The sequence below is a fragment of the Papaver somniferum genome, chromosome 7 (assembly GCF_003573695.1).
Source record: "Papaver somniferum cultivar HN1 chromosome 7, ASM357369v1, whole genome shotgun sequence".
NCBI classification, from domain to species: domain Eukaryota; kingdom Viridiplantae; phylum Streptophyta; class Magnoliopsida; order Ranunculales; family Papaveraceae; genus Papaver; species Papaver somniferum.
Window position 1 is genome coordinate 17,418,440 of NC_039364.1, and position 23,404 is coordinate 17,441,843.

A 23,404-nucleotide genomic window follows, 5' to 3' on the forward strand; every position below is an offset into this window, starting at 1 on the left:
GGAGTGCAGGAACTAAGAGATGTATATGATCCACCCGAACTGCACATTTCGAGCATTTTCTTTTCAATTTTTTTATAGCAGAACATTTGGTTGAACTCTGTTTTTGTATCATGCTTTCGCTCAACTGCCCCATTTATATGCAAAATGTAACTATGAACCTACAGATTGCTGTTGACATTGAAGGTTATACATTTAATAAAAAGCTTCTGCAGAAATTCATCTTTCATATCTTGTCTCACTAAAATGGAACAGTGCAAGATGATCTAATCTTGAGCACATAAGTTTAGCACAAAATAAACATGCATTAGTTTGCAAAAAAAAAAACACCAATCAGTAGTGGTTGGAGAGGCCCGGTTTCATTGGTTGTTTTCAAGACAACTTTTGGTTAGAGGATGGCTGATATCCCAGGTAGGGATATTAATTGGGCATCCAAACCACCACAGATTGGCGATTAGTATTCCATCCTAATCTCATATATGGGAGATGCTTGAAGTCCCCAAGTCCAATGTGGGACTATTATTGAGGGTTTGATTTGGGAAGCTAGTAACAACCAAAAATAACTACCGTTGTTAACGGTCTTATTTAATTCCACAATTAAAGGAGAATATATGTGGGTCAAAATGGTTTCATTCTCTGTCTCAGATGTTTTCTTCCATTGATGGTCGTCATATTATATATAGAAAAAACATAAATCAAATCTAGGGTTTTCTTTGTTGATTCAAGGAGGAGAAGAAGAAGTCATATTAGCAATGTTGACATTATTCGAACTTCTTGATCCTTATCTCTTTTCAGCTAGTCAATTTTGTTGCAGTTCTATTGCTGTTTTCATCCAGATCCAGGTATGAATCATCATTCAATGTTTAATTTGATTTCCTTGTATAAATTGAATCTTTTTGTAGAGATTTTATAATTTGAGATGTTTCTGTAATTTTAAGATCAAATAGAAAAAATGGGGTTGACTTTTGATAAGCTGTGGAATAGAAATTGATGGGGTTGACTTTTGATAAGCTGTGGCTTAATAGGAAGCTTAGCATTGCAGGTTCAGAATTCGTTCTAATTTTTGATACTTTTACTAGCATTCGTTTTCTTTACTACCCGGTTTATCATCTCCTTGATTGACTAGCGCTGGTTAAGAGGCTGGGTTGAAATATATATGCGCAGCATGGTTGTTACAGCAATAAGAAGATCTTTAGAGTATCCAAGTTTTTTCGGGTAACTTACTGCTGAGAAGGAAAGAACTTGACGAATAAATGTTTTATTTCTTAGATTATAGGCCTTCCCTAAAAGATAATTAATCTGCAATACCATTATAGGGTAGTATTATATCTAGCTCTTTCATGTTCGCAAGCATTGCAGGCTAAAGATTTCTAAAAGGACTGACTGTTGTTTTTCTGCTCAGGGATGTTTGATTTGCTTGACACTTGCTCTTGGATGGGCTTTGGCTGCTTATGTCAGGTATAAAAGTCAACACATGAGATTTTCAGGTTCAGGGTCTTGTTGTAAGGGTCTTTGTTGGCATCTCATGGTGCAATATCTGAAATCAAATAACTGTTTTACGCAGAAAGAGAGAAGTTAAACGTATGAGGTGTAGTTTTAAGGAGGGTAATAACTTTGCATTCCTTTGCCATAATATCAATGAACTCGAGCATTCTTTTCAGAGCAAGTTACCAAGAGTGTCTGTTATCATGCCTCTAAAGGGGTTTGGAGAACACAATCTACAGAATTGGAGAAGCCAGGTCAGAATGTATGTTTGATGAAACATATTTCCTTCTTCCCTGATTGAGCATTCACATTACGTAGTTTGAGTTTGGAAAATTTTAACTTTGGTTCATCTTTTAGTTCACCATTCCCTTAGTGGAGTGTCACGGACAGGGCAACAGAGGATACCTTTAGTTCTGTTTTTTTTGACTTGCCAGTTTTTTTTTTTCCCACCATTGTTTTTTTTTTCTTTCTGAAACTGTTTTTTCCACCATTGTTATTGTTCATATTTTAACTAATAAATATGTCTATTGGTTGCTGAGAATCTATGTTTACGATATTGCGATGCAGATCACATCTCTTTATGGTGGTCCTTTAGAATTTCTGTTTGTGGTGGAAAGTACAGAAGATCCTGCCTATGAAGCTGTTTGTATGCTGCTCGAAAATTTTAACGTAAATTTCTTATCACCCATTCACCCCATTTGATTGATTCAACGTACCATTGCCGTTTTTATTTGGGGTTTGAACAAGGGTTTCGGGTGCTGTCTTTTGTTCTTCAGTCATGCTTTTCATTAAATGTCTGCCAATTACTAGTTGGATTTATTACATTTCTGATTTATTACACGTTTCTGACTTGTTATGTTTGTTTTCAGGACGATATTGAGACGCATATTGTTGTAGCTGGATTGTCGACAACATGCAGTCAGAAAATTCACAATCAGTTAGTATGTAAAGTGTCTACACCTTATCACCAGTCATTTGTTAGACAGCTGAAATTGTCTAGTGTTACCCATTTAGTAATTCTATCTATCAATAAGCAAAACTAACATGTGGAAGTTATATGACTCTTTGTTGGATATATCAATTTCCAGAGAGCTTCCTGCGCTTGAAAAGGCTATATTTCAAAATTCAACTAAAATAGATTAGGAAGTTTATCGTCTTGACTTGTTAAATTATTGGCTAGAATATTACATGAGTAAATACATGGAAAACGTTCAACTCATTGTAGTCATTCAATTGGGGAAAGAACTGTATCTTGCAAAAACCCAAGCACATATGCAGTGGAAGTGGGTGATAGTTCAGTTGAAGTATCAAGTACCTATGAGCTTTCTGTTTTGTGTCAAGTGTTCATTTTCTATTATTGTGTATTTGTGTTGATTTAGCAGCACTGGAACTTTTGTGGTTATATTCTAACGGCACTCTTGTACAGGTCGGCGTCGAGAAAATGCATAAAGACACCAAATATGTCTTGTTTCTGGATGATGATGTTAGGCTACACCCTGGATCCATTGGAGCCCTCACCACCGAGATGGAAAAAAATCCTGATGTATGTTTATTGGTTATTCCTGATACTCTCCCTATTAAAAGAGTTAGTTTTATGCGAACTTCACTCCAGTCATAGATGAAGTCAGCAAACCAGTACTATCTTTCAAGTACTTTAGTGGAGCATGGTTGATGTCAAATGATAATAATGATATGGTCATGTATTGCGATACTGATACTCTGTTGCTCAGGATCCATTTCTGTTATTTCTTGTAAATCTAGTTTTTTTTTTTTAATTTCATAGACCATTTATCCATTTGGTGGGTGTGTATGCTTAAATTTATGCTTATGCCAAAATCTTGGTGCCTGAATGGATTGCAGAAACCCCATTGAAATCTTCATATTCTCTTTTTGCATTTAACTTTGTTGCATTTATGTGCAGATATTTATTCAAACTGGATATCCGCTGGATTTGCCTTCTGGAACATTTGGAAGTTACTGCATCTATGAATATCATATGGTATGGGAAAACTCTTTGTACTGAACTTGAGATGTTCATGATTATTTGAGTCTAGTCTCTGATCGTCTGATGTTAACTTTCTTGTGTTTAAACTCAGCCTTGCTCAATGGGGTTTGCTACTGGTGGGAAAACATTCTTTTTGTGGGGAGGATGCATGATGGTAAAATCTCAAATCTCTTTTAAGTATGACTATGTTAAATTTGAGCTCTCTATCTTTTGTTCGTATCATGTTTTTGATATATTTTTCAGATGCACGCAGATGACTTCAGAAAGGACCTGTATGGCGTAGTCACCGGACTCAGAGATGGTGGATACTCTGATGATATGACCCTTGCAGCAATTGCAGGTACAACTCAGTGCTCTACATTTGCCAGCTTAATTGTAGTACACCTTCTGTACTGATAAAAAATCATTAATGGTACTGATGCTAGTGTGTATAGAAGACAAAGTGGAGAGTACCCTTACAAATCCCTGCAACGTTTAACTGCAAGAGATTGCAGCTCAAACTGAGCTATCTAATACTGTCCAATCTGATTTGCGTTTTATCCTTATTTTGATTTCCATTTTTTCGGTGTGTAGTTGGCAAATATGTTCCGTTTCATTTATGACCTTTTACTCATATAAGAAAATTAACACTGGCCATCCTACTATCTTCTTTTTTTATCAATATGCTTTTGCAGGTCAACATAAGAGGCTCATTACATCACCTCCGGTTGCCGTCTTCCCCCACCCTCTTGCAAGTGATCTTAGTTTCCCCAGGTCTGTATATTGTTCAAGCACAGTTAAATTTTACATTTTGTCAGTTTAACTAATTGCTCTTTGTTCTTTCTTGTAGGTATTGGAATTATTTAAGGAAGCAGACATTTGTACTTGAATCGTACATCAATAGAGTCAACTGGATCATGAATCGTGCTTTATTTGCCGTTCACTTCTACTTATCATGGGGATTTGTTGCACCATACATCATGGCAATGGTTCATACGGCTGCAGCATTACGAGTATATTTCAGAGGTTACTCATTTGATGGAACCTCTACCACTGGTGGTGAGCAAACTAATTTTCCCTTTTAGGTAGGTTTGATTCAGTTGACATTCCTTATAAAGGAACCTCTGCAGAAAACAATATGAAATATGACATTACCAGGACAGACCTGGTACCCGGGCCTACAAGTGAAAATATTGTATGCAGCAGAAATGAATGAGATGGATAGTGGAATTGCTTTGCTTTAAGAAATGTTATTAGCAAAATCAGTTTTAACTCTTATTCGTTTTTTGTTGGAGTTCGTACTGCACTGCTAAGAGCATCTCTTAATTGCTTTGTCTGTGCTAGGCTTGGTTCTTGTGGGTTGTTTAGCGATATCCACTTTGATAGAACTTCTTTCAATGTGGAACCTGACGAAGGTGGAGATTCAACTCTGCAACGATTTGTCTCCAGAAGGACCCCCTGTTTCCCTTGGTTCTTATAACTGGGTACTTGTAAGTAATCCAATCCACCAGATAAGTTCAATTTGAAATTGTCGAAGGCAATAATGTATTCTGTAGTTTATACGGCCTCCTGAATCGTACTATTTTTAAACAGATCTTTCTTGCAATGTTGGTAGACAACTTCTTATACCCTATATCCGCAATAAAATCTCATTTTGGTCAGTCCATCAATTGGTCTGGTGTTCGATACCACTTGAGGAATGGAAAAATTAGCAAGGTATGTGCTAGGAATGCAACTTTTCGTTTATTGCAATCTCAGTACAAATTTGCTAACTATTGAAGTGGAAACTGTAAATGCAGATTGACAGAAAGAAAGAATCGGCATTCAGGTATTCAGATTTGGCAGGAAAGTATCTCTATGGGTACAAAGGAGCTAAAAATGCGTCATTCATCAGTTACTTGACAGGAGGTTTGGTACGACGGCACCAACGCAGGCAATCCCAGGATTAAAGAAAGACAATTGTGAAAATATATAGTTACCGGTAAATCATATCATACAACACCTTTTTGTTACTAGGTTTACTTTTCCCTTGTTTCATTCTTTCTATTGAATTTATTTGATTCTTAATTTAAAATTGTCCGATACTTTTCCACTGCCCAAATTCATTGTAACAACACAGATTAACTGTAATTTAGACAATCCAGTTGTTTAAAAATTGTCATGTAAGATAATTCTCAATTAAAACCTTCTGTGCAATTTTTGGATCTATCTTGTGTGCCAATTATGCAGTCTGGCATCCCAAGCAATATGCTGAATCTGTTCAGGGTTCATAACAAGATATTAACATATAGCAAGCTCTAGTAAAATTTTATATTATCTGTAGAACTATTCTTTGACAGACAAGATTCTTGGAGTTCTTTTGCATCTATGAAGTAACAATGTAGCTCTAATCTCTCTACAAACCATTAACAACAGAAGAAAACACACAAATTTCTTCCATCTAAGAGAGTATCAAAAGTCTGTAACTAAGCTGACGATATTTGTTAGGCGAGAGATGTAAAATGAACTGCCAACAGCGAGAATCCTCCTAGCCTTCATTTAACTGTAGAGGCGCGTATGGTACTGTCTTGCTTACTGCTGCAAACTGAGAATAAGCAAAGCGTAACCTTAGATATCAAACCGAAAGAGAGTAGGAGAGACAGGACGAGAGATCGCTAGGAGGTTATTTTGAACTCACGGCGTAATGTAGAAAGTTCAGAGCTCTTCAATACGCGCAACCTCTTTACTGTGGAAGCAAACATACTGCAATTTTGAAACATAAGACTAAAATCAGAAACTTTTTCAGCACACATACAATTTAAGTAACTTCAAAGAGGAATCTCAGTTGGTTATAGTAAATTCATTAGAAGTTTAATGAGATATAAAGCTTACTCCCATGGGACATCACCAACCAGCATCCTATCTCCTTCATTATCCTCATAAACCAGAGTATATTCCCCGCCACCGTCTAATAAACCCGTTATTGCTTTAACTTCAACTTTCTTGTTATGAATTCCACAGCTAGAAGCATCTCTTTGAGCTAAACAAAGCCATAAAGCAAAACCAATTTAGATCATAGTCATGCAAAACAACACCCCAGGTAACAGACTATTTGTGCCTAACCTGTTTTTAAGACCCATTTGAAACTGAAATCCTTCTCACAAACTTAACAAAACTAAGCATTCATTTGCCTATTTTTCGACTATCTCAATCTGGACCTTACACCAGGATTTCAGTCATGGTTATGAGAAAAGGGGTTCAGCATTCAAAAAAAATTGGGTCACTGGGGCATGAACTGGCCTATATATCCAAATGAATTTAATAAACATAGCATCCTATGAATTTGCTTTAAAATGTTATTCTAATGCAGGAAAAAAGATTTCCATACAACACCATACAATTTTCATGAAGTATCCGAAATCAGGGATATCCAAACAGAAATATTTGAAACATTAGAGATAGTAGTACCAGCTACCTGCAAGAAGACATCTGAAGAGTTCATCAACAGCAAAAGAAAGCTTCTCATAACTATCATAAGCCTGAATATCAACTTTCCTTCCAATTGGAACTCCATCCATATTAATCTTCACAAACAAACCTTTCCTCCGGCAATTTTCAGGCATCTTCACAGAATTCTCCTTGGGCATCTTTCGCTTCTCTAATTCAGAAACCGTCTTTGTTGCAGAATTTGCAAGGTTTTTCCTATATGAGCGAATTGGTGGCCATCCAACAACTGGTGCAGCAGCAGCAGTACTAGTCCTGATTTTTTGCAATTATCAACAATAATAAAGCAAAACCCATATCAGATAATCACCAAACAGAATCAAAATCCTCACAACAGAATCAAAATCTTCTAAACAGAATCAAAATATCCTGAAAGCCAACAACATAAAAGCAGCAAGTACAAAAAGAGAAGCTCTTTTCAGTTCTGGGAAAGGGTCAAGCATAAAAAGCCAAAAACAAACAGCTTTGATAAATGAAAAAAGAAGATAAAAAATTTCGCATAAAGAAAAAGTGAAGTACCTTTTCTGGGAAATATTGTTGTTTGCAGCTGTAATTGTTGCAGCAGGAGTTGCTGCTGCAAAACATGCCTTGTTATTATCACTGTTGTTGTTCTTCTGCAACTCTACTACTTTTTCAGAAGATCCTGCGCAAAGATTTTGTTGTGGGGTTGCTGCTGCAAAATCAAGATACTCCTGCTGCTGAAAAAAAGTTGAAGGAGATGGTGTTGTTGATGAAGAACTAGAACACCATGGAAATGAAAGATTGTGGTTGTTGTAGTTGTGGGTTCTTGATGAGTTCATGTAGTTGGGCTGGTGCACTTGATGATGATGAACTTGATCATCACCTGGTGGACCTAAAGTCAGTTCAAGCTTCTTCTCTTCTGCAAAATCATGATTTTCTCTCAACATCCATTGATGATAATGTTCTGATGAACTTCCCTCCATTACTGTAGTTAACTGGAACACAGAAATGGCAATACCTCTGATCAGAGAAAGAGAGAAATGAAAAGTAACATAAAGAGAGAGATTAACACCCATGAGAAGTACATACCTTAACAAGAAGAGATGCAAACGAACCAAACCCAAGTAACTGCTGAAATCATCAAATTCAGTGGTTACTCACAACATGAAAACAACAAGAAACCCATACCCCATACCTCACCAAACAACACACTAAAACAAGAACACTTACCAAAAATTGCTCAGCTCAAAATTTTCCTCTAAACCCAATAAATAACTAAAAAACAGAACTATCCAAGAAAGAAAGAAAGAAAGAATGGAGAGACAAACAAAAACCAAAATGCTTGCCTTTTCTTGTGTCACTGGACTTAATTAGGAAAGTGGGATGAAAAGAAAAGATAAAGAAATAAATAAATAAAAGAGAGTTTGATTCCTTGGCACTTGAAAACAGAATTTTTAGAACCTTATTCACGCAACCAACCAAAACTCTGTTACGACACACAAATCTAAAAACAAACAAAGGTTGACAAAAAGCCAATAACGTTGTTGTTGTTGTTATTATTGCTGTTGGGTGTGAAGAAGAGATAAAGCGTGAAACTGCTTACACAATGTAATGTTTGTTTGTTACTACCAAAATTAAAACTCTTTTTAATTACAACTTCCTTTTTATCTTCTCGTGACACATAACCCAACACAATTCTCTTTTGTATATGGGGAAGAGTTTTAAGACGAGAATGCTCTAAATGTTTGTTTATAAATGGATATATGATGGTTAGAATTGCTTAGGTACATTGTTAGGAGTTCAAGTAAACATGGTTAGTGGCTGCTGAGATACGGTTGTCTTTGCACGTATTCAGCAGAAAAAATAATAATATTTGTATGTATTTGTATCATGGATTTGGTATCGGTGTTTCCAGTGCTATGTCTGAAGACCTAGTTACACCTACACTTTACTTGCAAGGCAAACACAAAAGGCTCTGGGCTTGGAAGTATTTATGTCACAAAGACTATAAAGATTCTGCGTATGGAAAAATGTAAAGCCTTTATATCTAGGACATCTTACCCTGATGCTAGAAACTACTATTTATATAAAGTCCGTTATCATTAAAACTGGATTTTGTTTTTTCCTTATCGTGGAAAGTAGAGAATTTTGTGTAAATGCATATAGATGATAAATTGTGTATGCAGCAAAAAAAAAAAAAAGTATCAAAAGAGGAATCGTAGATACGTTAATAGACTACAACTTCCCTCTATAAAAAGATGCCACTCTCAATGTAGTCAATATCGGCCGTATCGGCCGATATATCGGGGATATTTCGGATATCGGCCCAGAACGATACGATAAGAAGGATATCGGGGATACGATATTCGCCCGATAATATCGGCCGTATCGGTCGAATATCGGCCGTTTCGGTCAAATATCGGCCGTATCGGTCGATACGAAATTTTTATACATTTCCCGATATGAGACGGTATTGGTCGTTTGATGAGTGACAAATATTGTATATATTTATCCCTTTTTGTTGGCATTTAACTCATATGTTGTGCATTAATTCTACATTTTATCTCATATTCTGTATTTTCATTGTTTTCAAGAATAAATATTTTTTTTAATTAATTTTGCATTTTTAGGTACCAAATAAAGTTTGGATGACTTGCGGAGCGGAAAAGAGCAGAAAAGTAGTGAAAAGCCGGAAGAAATTACGCAAGGAAGCCGCGAAGAATGGTGCGCATAAGCCCAAAAGACTAGAAATGGGCTCAAGAAGGAAGAATTGCTCTTAAAGAAGATATGGGCTTGGCATACCCAAGGCCCAAAACCCTTACCCAAACCCATTGTCTATAACCAAAACCGCCTCCATTTTCAGCCGTCGGATTGGATCCATCTCATCATCCAATGGTCGTTTCATCGTCGTTCATCGAAATCGGAAGCTCCTGTCTAACACTACAGCACCTAACTCCATCTGGCGCCGTTAGTTTCGTTGTATATCTGCATCCAACGGTCGATGCCAGCCTCTTCACTTTTAGCCGTTAGATCAGTCTTCATCTCCACACCCCACGGCTAAGCATCGCAAGACATCGAAATTTGATGAAACTGCCTCACACCCAAACATTAATTACCCTATACCCCAAAAGTGAGAACCCTAACCCAAATCATTTCTCCTCCTTCTTTCTTCTTCTTTCTCCCGACCTGCTACCACCTTTCCCGACTGCAACTCCATCATCCATCGCTCCTGTCACCACCATCTCTACCACCAACTCCTCTGTCTCAATCACCTATACATCCCCCTACTCTCTAGCCATCTATTACATCAGCCCATCACCCCTTTTTCTCGCTGGAACCCTAGGCGTGAAGAGTTGATGAAATAGATGAGGCTATAGATTGAAATTGAGGGCAGAGAAGGATCGAGAGAGAAGAGAAGAGGCATGGGTCACCACCAATTCAGCGGATTTGGTGAGCAATTTCGGAACTGAAAATACCTAATTTTAATTTTAGGGTTTATAAATTATTGGGGCTTTTGAAGTATAAATAGCTCATGGTGTAGAGGATGAAGGGTGTTCTTGGACTAGCCAAGTTTCCACCCAATTTGGGTTAGGTTAATTTAATTGCAGTTTCAGTTTAGGGTTAGTTTAATTTAAGTTCAATTTCAATTTCTGTTTGTTTTTAATTTTGATTTTATGTCTTTTAATTTATGTTTGTTTTTAATTTCAATTTAATTTTTGATTGATCATGTTTAGTGCAATTTCAATGTTTAACTGTGAATACCTGTTAGTTCACTGTTATGTTTAGTGTTTAATGTTAAGTTTGTTCACTGTTAGTGGTGGAAGTTTAGGTTAGAATTCATGTAAATTGAGTTGATTGAGAAATGGAGGAATTTAGTGTCCACTGTTGCTTGTGATTGATTGTGCTGTTAAAAGACAGTCAATGCTAGGAGTAAAACAGTTGGACAAGCTTCTTCTCCTTCCATTCCATTTATGTATGCCCTGGAACATAGGCAGGCTAGAACCTCCACCTAGCTCCATTAGGGACAAGGATTTAACCAAAAACAGCCACTGCCTAGCATCTTTCATGTTCTTCTTTGTTATCTATCTGTTTTTGTGGCTTCTTATCACTGTTTTTATAACTGTTTTGTGCCCTGTTCTTCCTTTGCCTTTGGCCCTTGGCCATTGTCTTTGATTTATCACTGCCATGCCATTGTAAATTCGCATCCTTTTTCCCTGTGTTGCTTCCATGTATATGCCATTGTCACCTTCACCATCATCATTGTTGTTTGTTGTTTGCTTTTGCCATTGTAAATATCCATGTTTTACCTTGGCCTAGTGCTTTGCTGCCTTGTTTAGCTCCAGCTGCACTAGGTCTTTTTTTGGCTTTTCTGCCCTTTTCCTTCCCTGGCCTTGCTGCCAGTTCTCCCCCAGCTGCTACTACTTGCTGTTGCTGTTGCTACTGCTGTGCACTGCTTCTGCGGCTGCTGAAGCCACCACTGCTGCTGCTCCAGGTCCAGTTCAATTCTGGGCTACAAGTCCAGTCATTACAAAAGCCCACTGTATCTGCTTAGAAACCTAAGGCCCAACTCAGTTCAGTTCATTCAGTCTTGGGTTAATCTAGAAGCCCATTGACACTCAAAGCCCAGTGCACTTCAAAGGCCAAGCCTAATGCACTTCAAAACCAACTGAGCCCAAGCTCAGTTCACTTCATTGTCAAACAAGCCTATAATCCAAAGGTACCCTAAGCCCAAAGCCCAAAAGGCTTCATAGTTAACCAACAACAGTTTAGGAGCCCAAAATAGCTAGAAAACTCCAAAACACTCCCAGTCTCTGTGGATCGACCCGTACTTGCACGAGCTACAACTGACGATCGTGCACTTGCGGTATTACTGTAGGCATGTTTTTATTGCGCTTAATTTTCACGCTTTCCCGGGCCCACCAAGTTTTTGGCGCCGCTGCCGGGGACTCGGGTTTGTTTCTCTAGTAGTTTTATTAGCTATTTTTGCATTTCACTGCATAGCATTTGCATCTGCATCTGCTTCACTTCATTTGCTGTTGGACCTGCTGTTCTGAACCAGTTTTTCTTCTGCTGGGACGCCACCAAGGAAAAGATCCAAAGCCCAACTGGGTTTTTGCAACAATATCAGAGCAGCTGGGCTGTGCTAAAAAGGTAAACCCATTCAGAGAACCCGAATTGTGGGCTTCCAATTTTTAATTGTGGGCTTGTAATATTAAAGCCAATTTTTGGGCTTTTTATTTTCTGTTGGGTTTGTAATTAATTTTTGTGGGCTTGTTTGTTTAATTTGTGGGCTTGTATTTAATTTTTGTGAGCTTGTTTAATTTGGACTGGTATTTTGTAGTCTGGGTTTTTAAACCCAGCTGAGCTTGTAACCATCAAGCTAGGTTAACTCGTTAGTGGGCCGAGTACCCAAATTCTAGGCCGAGATTTTGGACTCAGTTTCACCAAACGTTTTCAAACCAGCTGAGCCAAAGCAAACACAAAACCAACAGTGGGCTTCCTCCCATTCAAAAACCAAATTTTATTTTCTTTTATCCCACCAAAACCAAATTTTTCCCAAAAATCCAAACCCTTTAAAAAACCAAATTCTGAGCTTTGTACATTCTTTACTTAGCTTTTGAGCCAATCATGAATAGATCTTTTTCTACAGTTGGGGAGTACAACAAATCCTTAGAGAACTTGCATATGGACAAACTTCACGTTATGAACCTTCCACGGACCATGATGTCAATAGTCATAGGAATTATTATGGACATTTTCAAAGTCCCGAGCCGCAATACATGAACCCTAATGACTATTCATACATGCATCATTCATCACAACGTGAAAATGAACATTTTGCTAGTGCCTCACTCACACAATCATCACTGATCGATCAATTAAAAGCTCGAATCACAGCTTTGAAATGCAATCACATGAGGAATCTGTCACATCTAATTTTCTTAGGCAACCTGAAATCTATGCATGTCCCGCATGTGGTAGTTTAGACCACCCTGTTGAGAATTGTCATATTTTGCATAATTTTAGGCAATCTAGAGAAAATCCAAGGTATGAAATGCCCATAAATTGTGAGAATGGTAGTCATTGGGACCATAATCAATCCTTTGAGGGTTGCGATCAATATTTTGTAAACCCTAATGACCATGCACACATGTACCATTCACCACAATTTGAACATGAAGAATTTTGTACTCCCATGAATTTAGACTCCACCACAGAAGCTTTAAGACTCAGTAAGCAAAACTTTGATAGATCTACATCACGAATTCATGCATATTTAGATCAGATTTTGCTTCACCTACAAAAGGAGGAAATTCATGAGGAAATGTATGTTGTCCCTAATGAAGTGTCTAGTCCCATTCATGTAAATGATGTTGAATATGAACCTAATTTAGAGGAACATGAATCGACTAATGACACCACCACTGTTAATGAGGACCAATATGCATGCTACCATGATGATGATTATGATGATTATGATGATATGTTAGAAGAACATGAAAATATTGTGGAACCTGTTGGTTCAATAACATATGGCTTCTCGCCCTCGACCTTCATGAATGTTTTTTTTTCTAATACTCATTGTAATTCATATGATTTTGATATTGACATGGGATTCGTACAATTATTCTGTGAAGATGAGCATGACATAGGAATAGTTGAATCTTCTGTAGACACTAATGCTAATATGCATGAAAATATATTTGATGTGTCTGATTCTCTACCTAGGTCACATTGTGATATTTCTCCTGATTTTCCGATGCATGAGAGTAAATTTGTTGATGATGTTGATGACTCTGATTGTGATCTTGCCAATTTGTTTGATGATTGTGAGCATGTTGTGACACGTGTAGAAGACTTAGGAGATGTTGAGGTGATTAGTAATGATGTGCCTATCGTCCTACATAAGTCACAATCTGATGGCCTTCCACCCAACCTAGATTTGGTTTGTACCCATATTGTCAAACCGACTTTTCTGAGAGTCCCTAATCTAGGTTTGGAACTGTGTGCTTCCCAAGTCCTCTTGGACTATTTTGCTTCTAAGTGTAATACATTTGAGGAACCACAGTTGGAATTAGCATGTTTGCCCGTCCCTAGCACAGTTCACTTTGAGTTAGACCTTGTACATGATGAACCCCCAAAACTGCGAGATTTTGTTTCCAAAATTTTATCCGTTGAAAAATCCAGGTTTGGGGGTAGATCATTTTGTTTCACAGTTTCACTTGCGTTTATTTCCTGTTATATTTGTGTGAAACTGTTGAAACCTCTACACTTTGTCTTTTGGGTTGATCCTCAACTCTTTAGATTGTTAGTGTATGGTGAATTTTTTGTATATAATCCAGTAGATAAAATTTCTTAAAACCCTTTTGTTCCTTTTGTATATATTTTGCTAATCCAATATGATCTCGGCTGAAATATGTTGGATTTTTTTCCTTGAATAACGGAGTTCTAATCTTGCTTTCGCCGAAATCGGGTAATCTCTTTCCTTTCTCTCAAAACTCAACATGTTCTTCTGATTTGTCCAAGTTATGAATATGTTTATCATTAGAAACATTGAGGACAATGTTTAGTTTAGGTTTGGGGGTATAGAGTAGATACCACGATAATATGCCATAATTGAAAACAAAACTCCATCTTTTTGAAAAAATTGAAAATTGAAAAATTCCAAAAAAAAAATTAGAAAAATGATAAAAACATAAAAATGGAGCTCATTTACCTTGAAATGTTGACTCTTGTGCAAATATGTAATTATTAGGAGTCTTAGTCTAGATATTTAGGCACCCTGATTCTAGCACAATTCACATGTGATAAGAAACTTGCACGCGCACGATCTACCAATACATGTATAGCCTCGATCTTCAAGGTGTTTGATAGGAAGTTAGATTGCTAATCACTTTAGAATACTGAATGAGACTTGACTAGCTTGTTCTTTGGTTGGCTGGGATAGAAGTTGGAGGATACGTTAAGAAAAGCAACCATAGAATTTGACCGGATGCATTCGATAAGGGCCACCTCTTGCTAAGAGTCATGTAATTATGTTTTTATTTTTGTTCATGTATCAAAAGTGTCACTATGTTGTAAAGATCAAAGTTATTTCTTCAAAAAAAAAAAAAATCAGAAAAATCAGAAAAATTCAGAAAAATCAAAAAAATATCAGAAAAAAATAAAAAAAAATCAAGTATTTATTTATTCCATGTTTTGTCATGTTAAAGACAATAGTTCTCTCTTGTTCCAAAAATAAAAGAGAGTAATCAATGTAAATAAGAGTCATGTAAAGAGTCATCTTTTTGTTGTAAATAGTCTTGTAATAAGCAAGGAGGGTGCAGCCATCGATGTATAACGCGGGTAAACTGAAATATCACCAACTCATTGGGTGAACATTCACAATTCTCGTAAAGCCGGACAGCTAGCTTGGCTTAGAATTCGGTTCTTAGCCTAAAAACTATCTCTTGGTGGTTAGTAGTCATAACTTCAGGTCATTCTAGAAACATGTGTAGATACACTTTACACTCTTATCACATGTCTTTTTTTGTTATCAGTGCTAGGATTGTGCCTTTGATAGCTAGATTGACATCTCCAATTTGCTGTGAGCTTAAACTGACTTGCACATGTCACATTTCATGGAATCTGAGCTTATATTTTGGCCTAGAACTTTGTAGGTACGTTCTAAGCAAACCTTCACGAGACTTCACTCGTCCACTGGCAGGCCCGGAGGAGTGTATAAAAATGAGCGTAATGAAACGCGGGCCTACAGTAATACCGCAAGTGCACGGTCGTCAGTTGTAGCTCGTGCAAGTACGGGTCGATCCACAGAGACTGGGTGTGTTTGGAGTTTTCTAGCTATTTTGGGCTCTAAATGGCTATTGTTGGTCTTTGGGTACCAATGGACTTTGGGTACCAATGGGTTATGAGTACCAATGGGCTTTGATTAAGCTTCTGTTTTGGACTATGGGCTTGTGTGATAATGAAGTGCTTTGGGCCTTGGGCCTTTGAAGTGAACTGAGCCTTGGACTCAGTTGGTCGGGCTTTAGTTTAATGTACTGGACTGAGCCTTGGTAATGAATTGAATTGGGCTCAGTATTCTTTAAATGAATTGAACTGGGCTTGATAATGAACTTGGACAATTAATGGGCTCTTAGCCTTTAACAGTTTACAGTGGGCTTTTGCTGTGAGCCAAACTCAGTTGCAGCAGCAGCAGGGGAAAGAAAGCAGCAGCAGCAAGGAAAAGGCAGCAAGCCAAGGAAAGCAGCAGCAGCAACAGGGTTGCAGGGCAGTGGTGGCTGGCACAGCAGGAGCAGGTGCACAGCAAGTAGTAGCAGCAGCAGTGCAAAGGAAGAGAGGCACAACAGCAGCAGTAGGGAAGAGTAACAAAGATATAGTGTATCAAAGAGTGTCAGTGAAATGAAAACAGAAAAGAAACAGAGAAAGAAAACAGATGAAGTGAATAAGAAAGCAGTGAGACAAAAACACTAAAGTGACAGTGGTAAAGACAATGAAACAATGGAAGCATATACCAAGGCCTAAGCCAAGGGCAGGGGAGATGGTGAAGGTGAAATGGTGAAGGTGAACCTAGGCATACTACTAGAGTGGGAAGAGAACTAGTTTGCTCACAGTCACTAGTGAGCACTAGTTTCTCCCCACTGCTCAATCAATACAGTGCCTCAAAGCTAAACTTCTACCACTAACAGTGAACAAAACATGAATTTAAACACAATAACATAACATGGGAAGCACATAACAGTGAAGGTGAAATGGTGAAGGTGAAATGGTGAAGGTGAGCCTAGGCATACAACTAGAGTGGGAAGAGAACCAGTTTGCTCACAGTCACTAGTGAGCACTAGTTTCTCCCCAATGCTCAATCAACACAATGCTCTAAGGCTTCTAGCCTAACATTCCATCACTTCTTGACAGTGAATTGAAACAACAGTTGAGGAACTAAACCTTAAACACTAAACATAACAGTGAACAACAAGATAAACGGCAACAGAACAATACATGAACATTTAAACATTAACAGCACACATTAACAGGAACAGAGAACAAAATGGAGAAACTCAGAACAGAACTTAATATGAACAGCAAAAAAAGTGAACATTAACAGAACAAAGTTCTGGACACTGGCTATTCCAGCATACTCTCTCACACACACCCACAGTCCCAATTTATACCCACAGACCCCATTTCCCCAAAATACAAAATTAGGGTTCTTCACCCAAATCCCAAAATCAAACAACACAGAAATTAGGTATTTGATTCTACCTAATTTGATAGTACAATTTGAACCCATGTTTCTCTCTATTCGTCTCCAGGCTTTCCCTAACAGAAATTAGGGTTTTCTATAAAAATCCCCAAAAACCTAATTTGGACAGTTGAAATTAGGGTTGTTGAACCTCACCTAAATTGATGCAATTTCTTCCAATTGATGTCGACCCATACCTTGTAATCTCTTCCTGCTCCATTCCCACGCGCCAATTGCTTCATCTATCAACCTAATTCACCAAATCCAACCCTAACAGTGATGAGGATGGTGGAGTTGTTGAAATAGATTAATAGGTGATGGGGGTATTGAGGGATATGATGGATTGTGGTTGTTGTGGGGAGTTGTTGATGGAGAAGGAGGTGGCGATGGAACTGGTACGGCAGAGTAGGTGGGTGGTTCTGCAAACAGGGTATGGTGGTGAAGGAGAGCTCGATGGAAGAAAGAAAGGGTAGTTTGTTTGGGTTATATGTTTCTGGTACTATGGTGTTAAGCGGGCGTATCGAGTTTGATGATCTGCGACGCTGAGCCGTGGGATGTGGAGTTGATAGAACAATCTGACGGCGAGATGGAGTGACTTGTAGCGACCGCTGGATTATATAATACAACAAATCAACGACGCCAGATGGAGTTAGGTGTTGTAGTGTTAAGCGGAAATATCGAGTTTGATGATCTGGCAAAGAAGCGACCGTAGGATCTAAATGTGATCTAATCTAAAGGCTTGGAATTTAGGCACTATGGTGTTTTGCAGGAGCTTTAGATTTTGATGCGCGATGAAGGAGCGACCATCGGATGATGAGATGGATCCATCTGACGGCTGATAATGGAGGCGGTTTTGGTTATAGAAAATGGGTTTGGGTAAGGGTTTTGGGCCTTGGGTATGCCAAGCCCATATCTTCTTTAAGAACAATTCTTCCTCTTCAAGCCCACTTCTAGCCTTTTGGTCTTGCGCTCCATTCTTTGCGGCTTCCTTGCGTAATTTCTTCCGGCTTTTCACCACTCTTCAACTCTTTTCCGCTCCGCAAGTTATCCAGACTTTATTTATTACCTAAAATGCAAAATTAAGTAAGAAAAATTTATTCTTGAAAACAATGAAATACAGAATATGGGATAAAATGTAGAATTAATGCACAAAAGATGAGTTAAATGCCAACAAAAAGGGATAGATATATACAATATTTGGCACTCATCAAATACCCCCAAACCTGAATTTTACTTGTCCTCAGTAAAACAAAACTAAGGAAATCCTAACTATACCACTGTCGCTGGTCTCTCGAATGCATTTAGCGTATGCACTAAGCCTTTTAAACCACTAAGTGTCCCTAGTGGACGAGTTGAAGTCTCGTGAAGGTTTGCTTAGAACGTACCTACAAAGTTCTAGGTCAAAATATAAGCTCAGATTCCATCAAATGTGATATGTGCAAAACAGTTAAGCTCACAGCAAAATGGAGATGTCAATCTAGCTATCGAAGGCACAATCCTAGCACTGATAACAAAAAAAGACATGTGATAAGAGTGTAAAGTGTATCTACACATGTGTAAAGAAAGATCTGAAGTTATGACTACTAATCACCAAGAGATAGTTTCTCAGGCTAAGAACTGAGGTCGAAATCTAGCTAGCTGTCCGGACTTTACGAGAATTGTGAATGAGTTGGAGGTATTTCACAATTACTCGCGTTGTACATCATGGCATACACCCTCCTTGCTTATTACAATGAAACACAAATGACTATTTACATTGACTATTCTCTTTTATTTTTGGAACAAGAGATGATGGAATTGATAAATACTTGATTTTTTTTTTATTTTTCTGATTTTTTTTTTTTTTTTTTTCTGAATATATACATCGTTTTTTTTTTTTTTTTTTTTTTTTTTTTTTTTTTGAATAAGGAAACACTTTTGATACAAATACAAAAGGCAACAAAAGATTACATGACACTTTGCAAGAGGTAGCCCTTTTTGATGCACCCAGTTAAATTCGATGGTTTTTTTCTTAATGTAACCTCCACCTTCTATCCCAACCAACCAAAGAACAAGCTAGTCAAGTTTCGTTCAGTATTCTAAAGTGATTGGCAATCGTAACTTCCTATCAAACACCTTGAAGATCGAGGCCATACATGTATTGGTAGATCGTGCGCGTGCAAATTTCTTATCACTATGTGAATTGTGCTAGAATCAGGGTGCCTAAATATCTAGACTAAGACTCCTAATAAAAATACATATTTGCACAAGAGTCAACATTTCAAGGTAAATGAGCTCCATTTTTATGATTTTTTTCAATTTTTTAATTTTTTTTGATTTTTGAATTTTTTTTTTTGGAATTTTTCAATTTTTTCAAAGAAGAAGGAGTTCGTTTTCAATTATGGCAAATTATCGTGGTATCTACTCTATACCCCCCAAACCTAAACTAAACATTGTCCTCAATGTTTCAAAATATGGAAAGAATTAAAATGCAACATATGGAAAGGGACATGCTGAGTAGAGTAAAAGGAGAGAGAATACCCGATTTCGGCGAAAGCAGAATTAAAACTCCCGTTATTCAAGGCAAAAATAAAAAATCCAACATATTTCAGCCGAGATCATATTGGATTAGCAAAATATATACAAAAGGAACAAAAGGGTTTTTTTTTTTTTTTTTAATGGGATAGGACTTTTTGGGAAAAATTTGGTTTTGTCGGGAGACATTTGGAAAACTTTGGTTTTTACGGAGAAATTTTTGGTTTTTGAAATTGGGAGCAAAAGAAAATTTTGGTTTTTTTTTTTTTTTTTTTTTTTTTTTTTTTTTTAACAAAGAAAATAAAATTTGGTTTTTGAATGGGAGCAAAAGATTTTTTTTTTTTTTTTTTTTTTTTAGAAAAAGAAAATAAAATTTGGTTTTTGAATGGGAGCAAGCCCACTGTTTGTTTTGTGTCTGCTTTGGCTCCGCTTGGTTGAAAACTTTTTGTGGAACTGAGTCCAAAATCTCGGCCTAGAATTTGGGTACTCGGCCCACTAACGAGTTCAACTAGCGTGATCGGTTACAAGCTCAGCTGGGTTTAAAAACCCAGAATACAAAATACAAGTCCAAAGTAAACAAGCTCACAAAAATTAAATACAAGCCCACAAATTAAACAAACAAGCCCACAGAAATTAATTACAAACCCAACAAAAAATAAAAAGCCCAAAAATTGGCTTTAATATTACAATCCCACAATTAAAAATTGGAAGCCCAAAATTCGGGTTCTCTTAAATGGGTTACCTTTTAAGCACAGCCCAGCTGCTCTGATATTGTTGCAAAAACCCAGTTGGGCTTTGGTTCTTTTCCTTGGTGGCGTCCCAGCAGAGGAAAAACAGGTTCAGAACAGCAGGTCCAACAGCAAATGAAGTGAAGCAGATGCAGATGCAAATGCTATGCAGTGAAATGCAAAAATAGCTAATAAAACAACAAGAAAAACACAGCACCAGTCCCCGGCAGCGGCGCCAAAAACTTGGTAGGCCTCAAAGATATTATATTTAAATGCAAAATGGTCCCCGGCAGCGGCGCCAAAAACTTGGTAGGCCCGGGAAAGCGTGAAAATTCTTTAACAGAACAAAGTTCTGGACACTGGCTATTCCAGCATACTCTCTCACACACACCCACAGTCCCAATTTATACCCACAGACCCCATTTCCCCAAAATACAAAATTAGGGTTCTTCACCCAAATCCCAAAATCAAACAACACAGAAATTAGGTATTTGATTCTACCTAATTTGATAGTACAATTTGAACCCATGTTTCTCTCTATTCGTCTCCAGGCTTTCCCTAACAGAAATTAGGGTTTTCTATAAAAATCCCCAAAAACCTAATTTGGACAGTTGAAATTAGGGTTGTTGAACCTCACCTAAATTGATGCAATTTCTTCCAATTGATGTCGACCCATACCTTGTAATCTCTTCCTGCTCCATTCCCACGCGCCAATTGCTTCATCTATCAACCTAATTCACCAAATCCAACCCTAACAGTGATGAGGATGGTGGAGTTGTTGAAATAGATTAATAGGTGATGGGGGTATTGAGGGATATGATGGATTGTGGTTGTTGTGGGGAGTTGTTGATGGAGAAGGAGGTGGCGATGGAACTGGTACGGCAGAGTAGGTGGTGGTGGTTCTGCAAACAGGGTATGGTGGTGAAGGAGAGCTCGATGGAAGAAAGAAGAAGGGGTAGTTTGTTTGGGTTATATGTTTCTGGTACTATGGTGTTAAGCGGGCGTATCGAGTTTGATGATCTGCGACGCTGAGCCGTGGGATGTGGAGTTGATAGAACAATCTGACGGCGAGATGGAGTGAAGCTTGTAGCGACCGCTGGATTATATAATAACAAAATCAACGACGCCAGATGGAGTTAGGTGTTGTAGTGTTAAGCGGAAATATCGAGTTTGATGATCTGGCAAAGAAGCGACCGTAGGATCTAAATGTGATCTAATCTAAAGGCTTGGAATTTAGGCACTATGGTGTTTTGCAGGAGCTTAGATTTTGATGCGCGATGAAGGAGCGACCATCGGATGATGAGATGGATCCAATCTGACGGCTGATAATGGAGGCGGTTTTGGTTATAGAAAATGGGTTTGGGTAAGGGTTTTGGGCCTTGGGTATGCCAAGCCCATATCTTCTTTAAGAACAATTCCTCTTCAAGCCCACTTCTAGCCTTTTGGTCTTGCGCTCCATTCTTTGCGGCTTCCTTGCGTAATTTCTTCCGGCTTTTCACCACTCTTCAACTCTTTTCCGCTCCGCAAGTTATCCAGACTTTATTTATTACCTAAAAATGCAAAATTAAGTAAGAAAAATATTTATTCTTGAAAACAATGAAAATACAGAATATGGGATAAAATGTAGAATTATGCACAAAAGATGAGTTAAATGCCAACAAAAAGGGATAGATATATACAATATTTGGCACTCATCAAATACCCCCAAACCTGAATTTTACTTGTCCTCAAGTAAAACAAAACTAAGGAAATCCTAACTATACCACTGTCGCTGGTCTCTCGAATGCATTTAGCGTATGCACTAAGCCTTTTAAACCACTAAGTGTCCCTAGTGGACGAGTTGAAGTCTCGTGAAGGTTTGCTTAGAACGTACCTACAAAGTTCTAGGTCAAAATATAAGCTCAGATTCCATCAAATGTGATATGTGCAAAACAGTTAAGCTCACAGCAAAATGGAGATGTCAATCTAGCTATCGAAGGCACAATCCTAGCACTGATAACAAAAAAAGACATGTGATAAGAGTGTAAAGTGTATCTACACATGTGTAAAGAAAGATCTGAAGTTATGACTACTAATCACCAAGAGATAGTTTCTCAGGCTAAGAACTGAGGTCGAAATCTAGCTAGCTGTCCGGACTTTACGAGAATTGTGAATGAGTTGGAGGTATTTCACAATTACTCGCGTTGTACATCAATGGCATACACCCTCCTTGCTTATTACAATGAAACAACAAAATGACTATTTACATTGACTATTCTCTTTTATTTTTGGAACAAGAGATGATGGAATTGATAAATACTTGTTTTTTTTGTATTTTTCTGATTTTTTTTTTTTTTTTTTTCTGAATATATACATCGTTTTTTTTTTTTTTTTTTTTTTTTTTGAATAAGGAAACACTTTTGATACAAATACAAAAGGCAACAAAAGATTACATGACACTTTGCAAGAGGTAGCCCTTTTTGATGCACCCAGTTAAATTCGATGGTTTTTTTCTTAATGTAACCTCCACCTTCTATCCCAACCAACCAAAGAACAAGCTAGTCAAGTTTCGTTCAGTATTCTAAAGTGATTGGCAATCGTAACTTCCTATCAAACACCTTGAAGATCGAGGCCATACATGTATTGGTAGATCGTGCGCGTGCAAATTTCTTATCACTATGTGAATTGTGCTAGAATCAGGGTGCCTAAATATCTAGACTAAGACTCCTAATAAAAATACATATTTGCACAAGAGTCAACATTTCAAGGTAAATGAGCTCCATTTTTATGATTTTTTCAATTTTTTAATTTTTTTGATTTTTGAATTTTTTTTTTGGAATTTTTCAATTTTTTCAAAAAGAAGAAGGAGTTCGTTTTCAATTATGGCAAATTATCGTGGTATCTACTCTATACCCCCAAACCTAAACTAAACATTGTCCTCAATGTTTCAAAATATGGAAAGAATTAAAATGCAACATATGGAAAGGGACATGCTGAGTAGAGTAAAAGGAGAGAGAATACCCGATTTCGGCG

General features: G+C 37.5%; 2 protein-coding genes across 4 annotated transcripts; one reads left to right on the forward strand and one right to left on the reverse strand.

The window, feature by feature from the left end:
• The first annotated feature begins 658 nt into the window (after positions 1 to 658).
• On the forward strand, positions 659 to 5,650 carry LOC113296440. Its single transcript, XM_026544746.1, has 14 exons — positions 659 to 839; positions 1,400 to 1,455; positions 1,562 to 1,736; positions 2,050 to 2,151; positions 2,352 to 2,423; positions 2,909 to 3,025; positions 3,404 to 3,481; positions 3,579 to 3,641; positions 3,731 to 3,827; positions 4,162 to 4,240; positions 4,317 to 4,525; positions 4,811 to 4,956; positions 5,060 to 5,182; positions 5,266 to 5,650. Exons 1-14 carry the CDS (start codon positions 750 to 752, stop codon positions 5,413 to 5,415), a joined length of 1,557 nt encoding a protein of 518 aa, XP_026400531.1. The 5' UTR covers positions 659 to 749; the 3' UTR covers positions 5,416 to 5,650.
• Positions 5,651 to 5,746: 96 nt separating this feature from the next.
• LOC113296441 (auxin-responsive protein IAA2-like) lies at positions 5,747 to 8,267 on the reverse strand. Of its 3 annotated transcripts, none has more exons than XM_026544749.1 (7): positions 8,141 to 8,262; positions 8,000 to 8,041; positions 7,469 to 7,905; positions 6,921 to 7,204; positions 6,338 to 6,485; positions 6,144 to 6,208; positions 5,747 to 6,050 (listed from the first exon to the last, which is right to left on the reverse strand). In XM_026544749.1, exons 3-7 carry the CDS (start codon positions 7,891 to 7,893, stop codon positions 6,001 to 6,003), a joined length of 972 nt encoding a protein of 323 aa, XP_026400534.1. In that variant the 5' UTR covers positions 7,894 to 7,905; positions 8,000 to 8,041; positions 8,141 to 8,262; the 3' UTR covers positions 5,747 to 6,000. The 3 variants fall into 3 exon arrangements, with proteins under 3 accessions (XP_026400534.1, XP_026400533.1, XP_026400532.1); XM_026544748.1 differs by having other exon boundaries at positions 8,000 to 8,038; positions 8,141 to 8,253; XM_026544747.1 differs by having other exon boundaries at positions 8,000 to 8,267.
• Between the last annotated feature and the right edge of the window lie 15,137 nt (positions 8,268 to 23,404).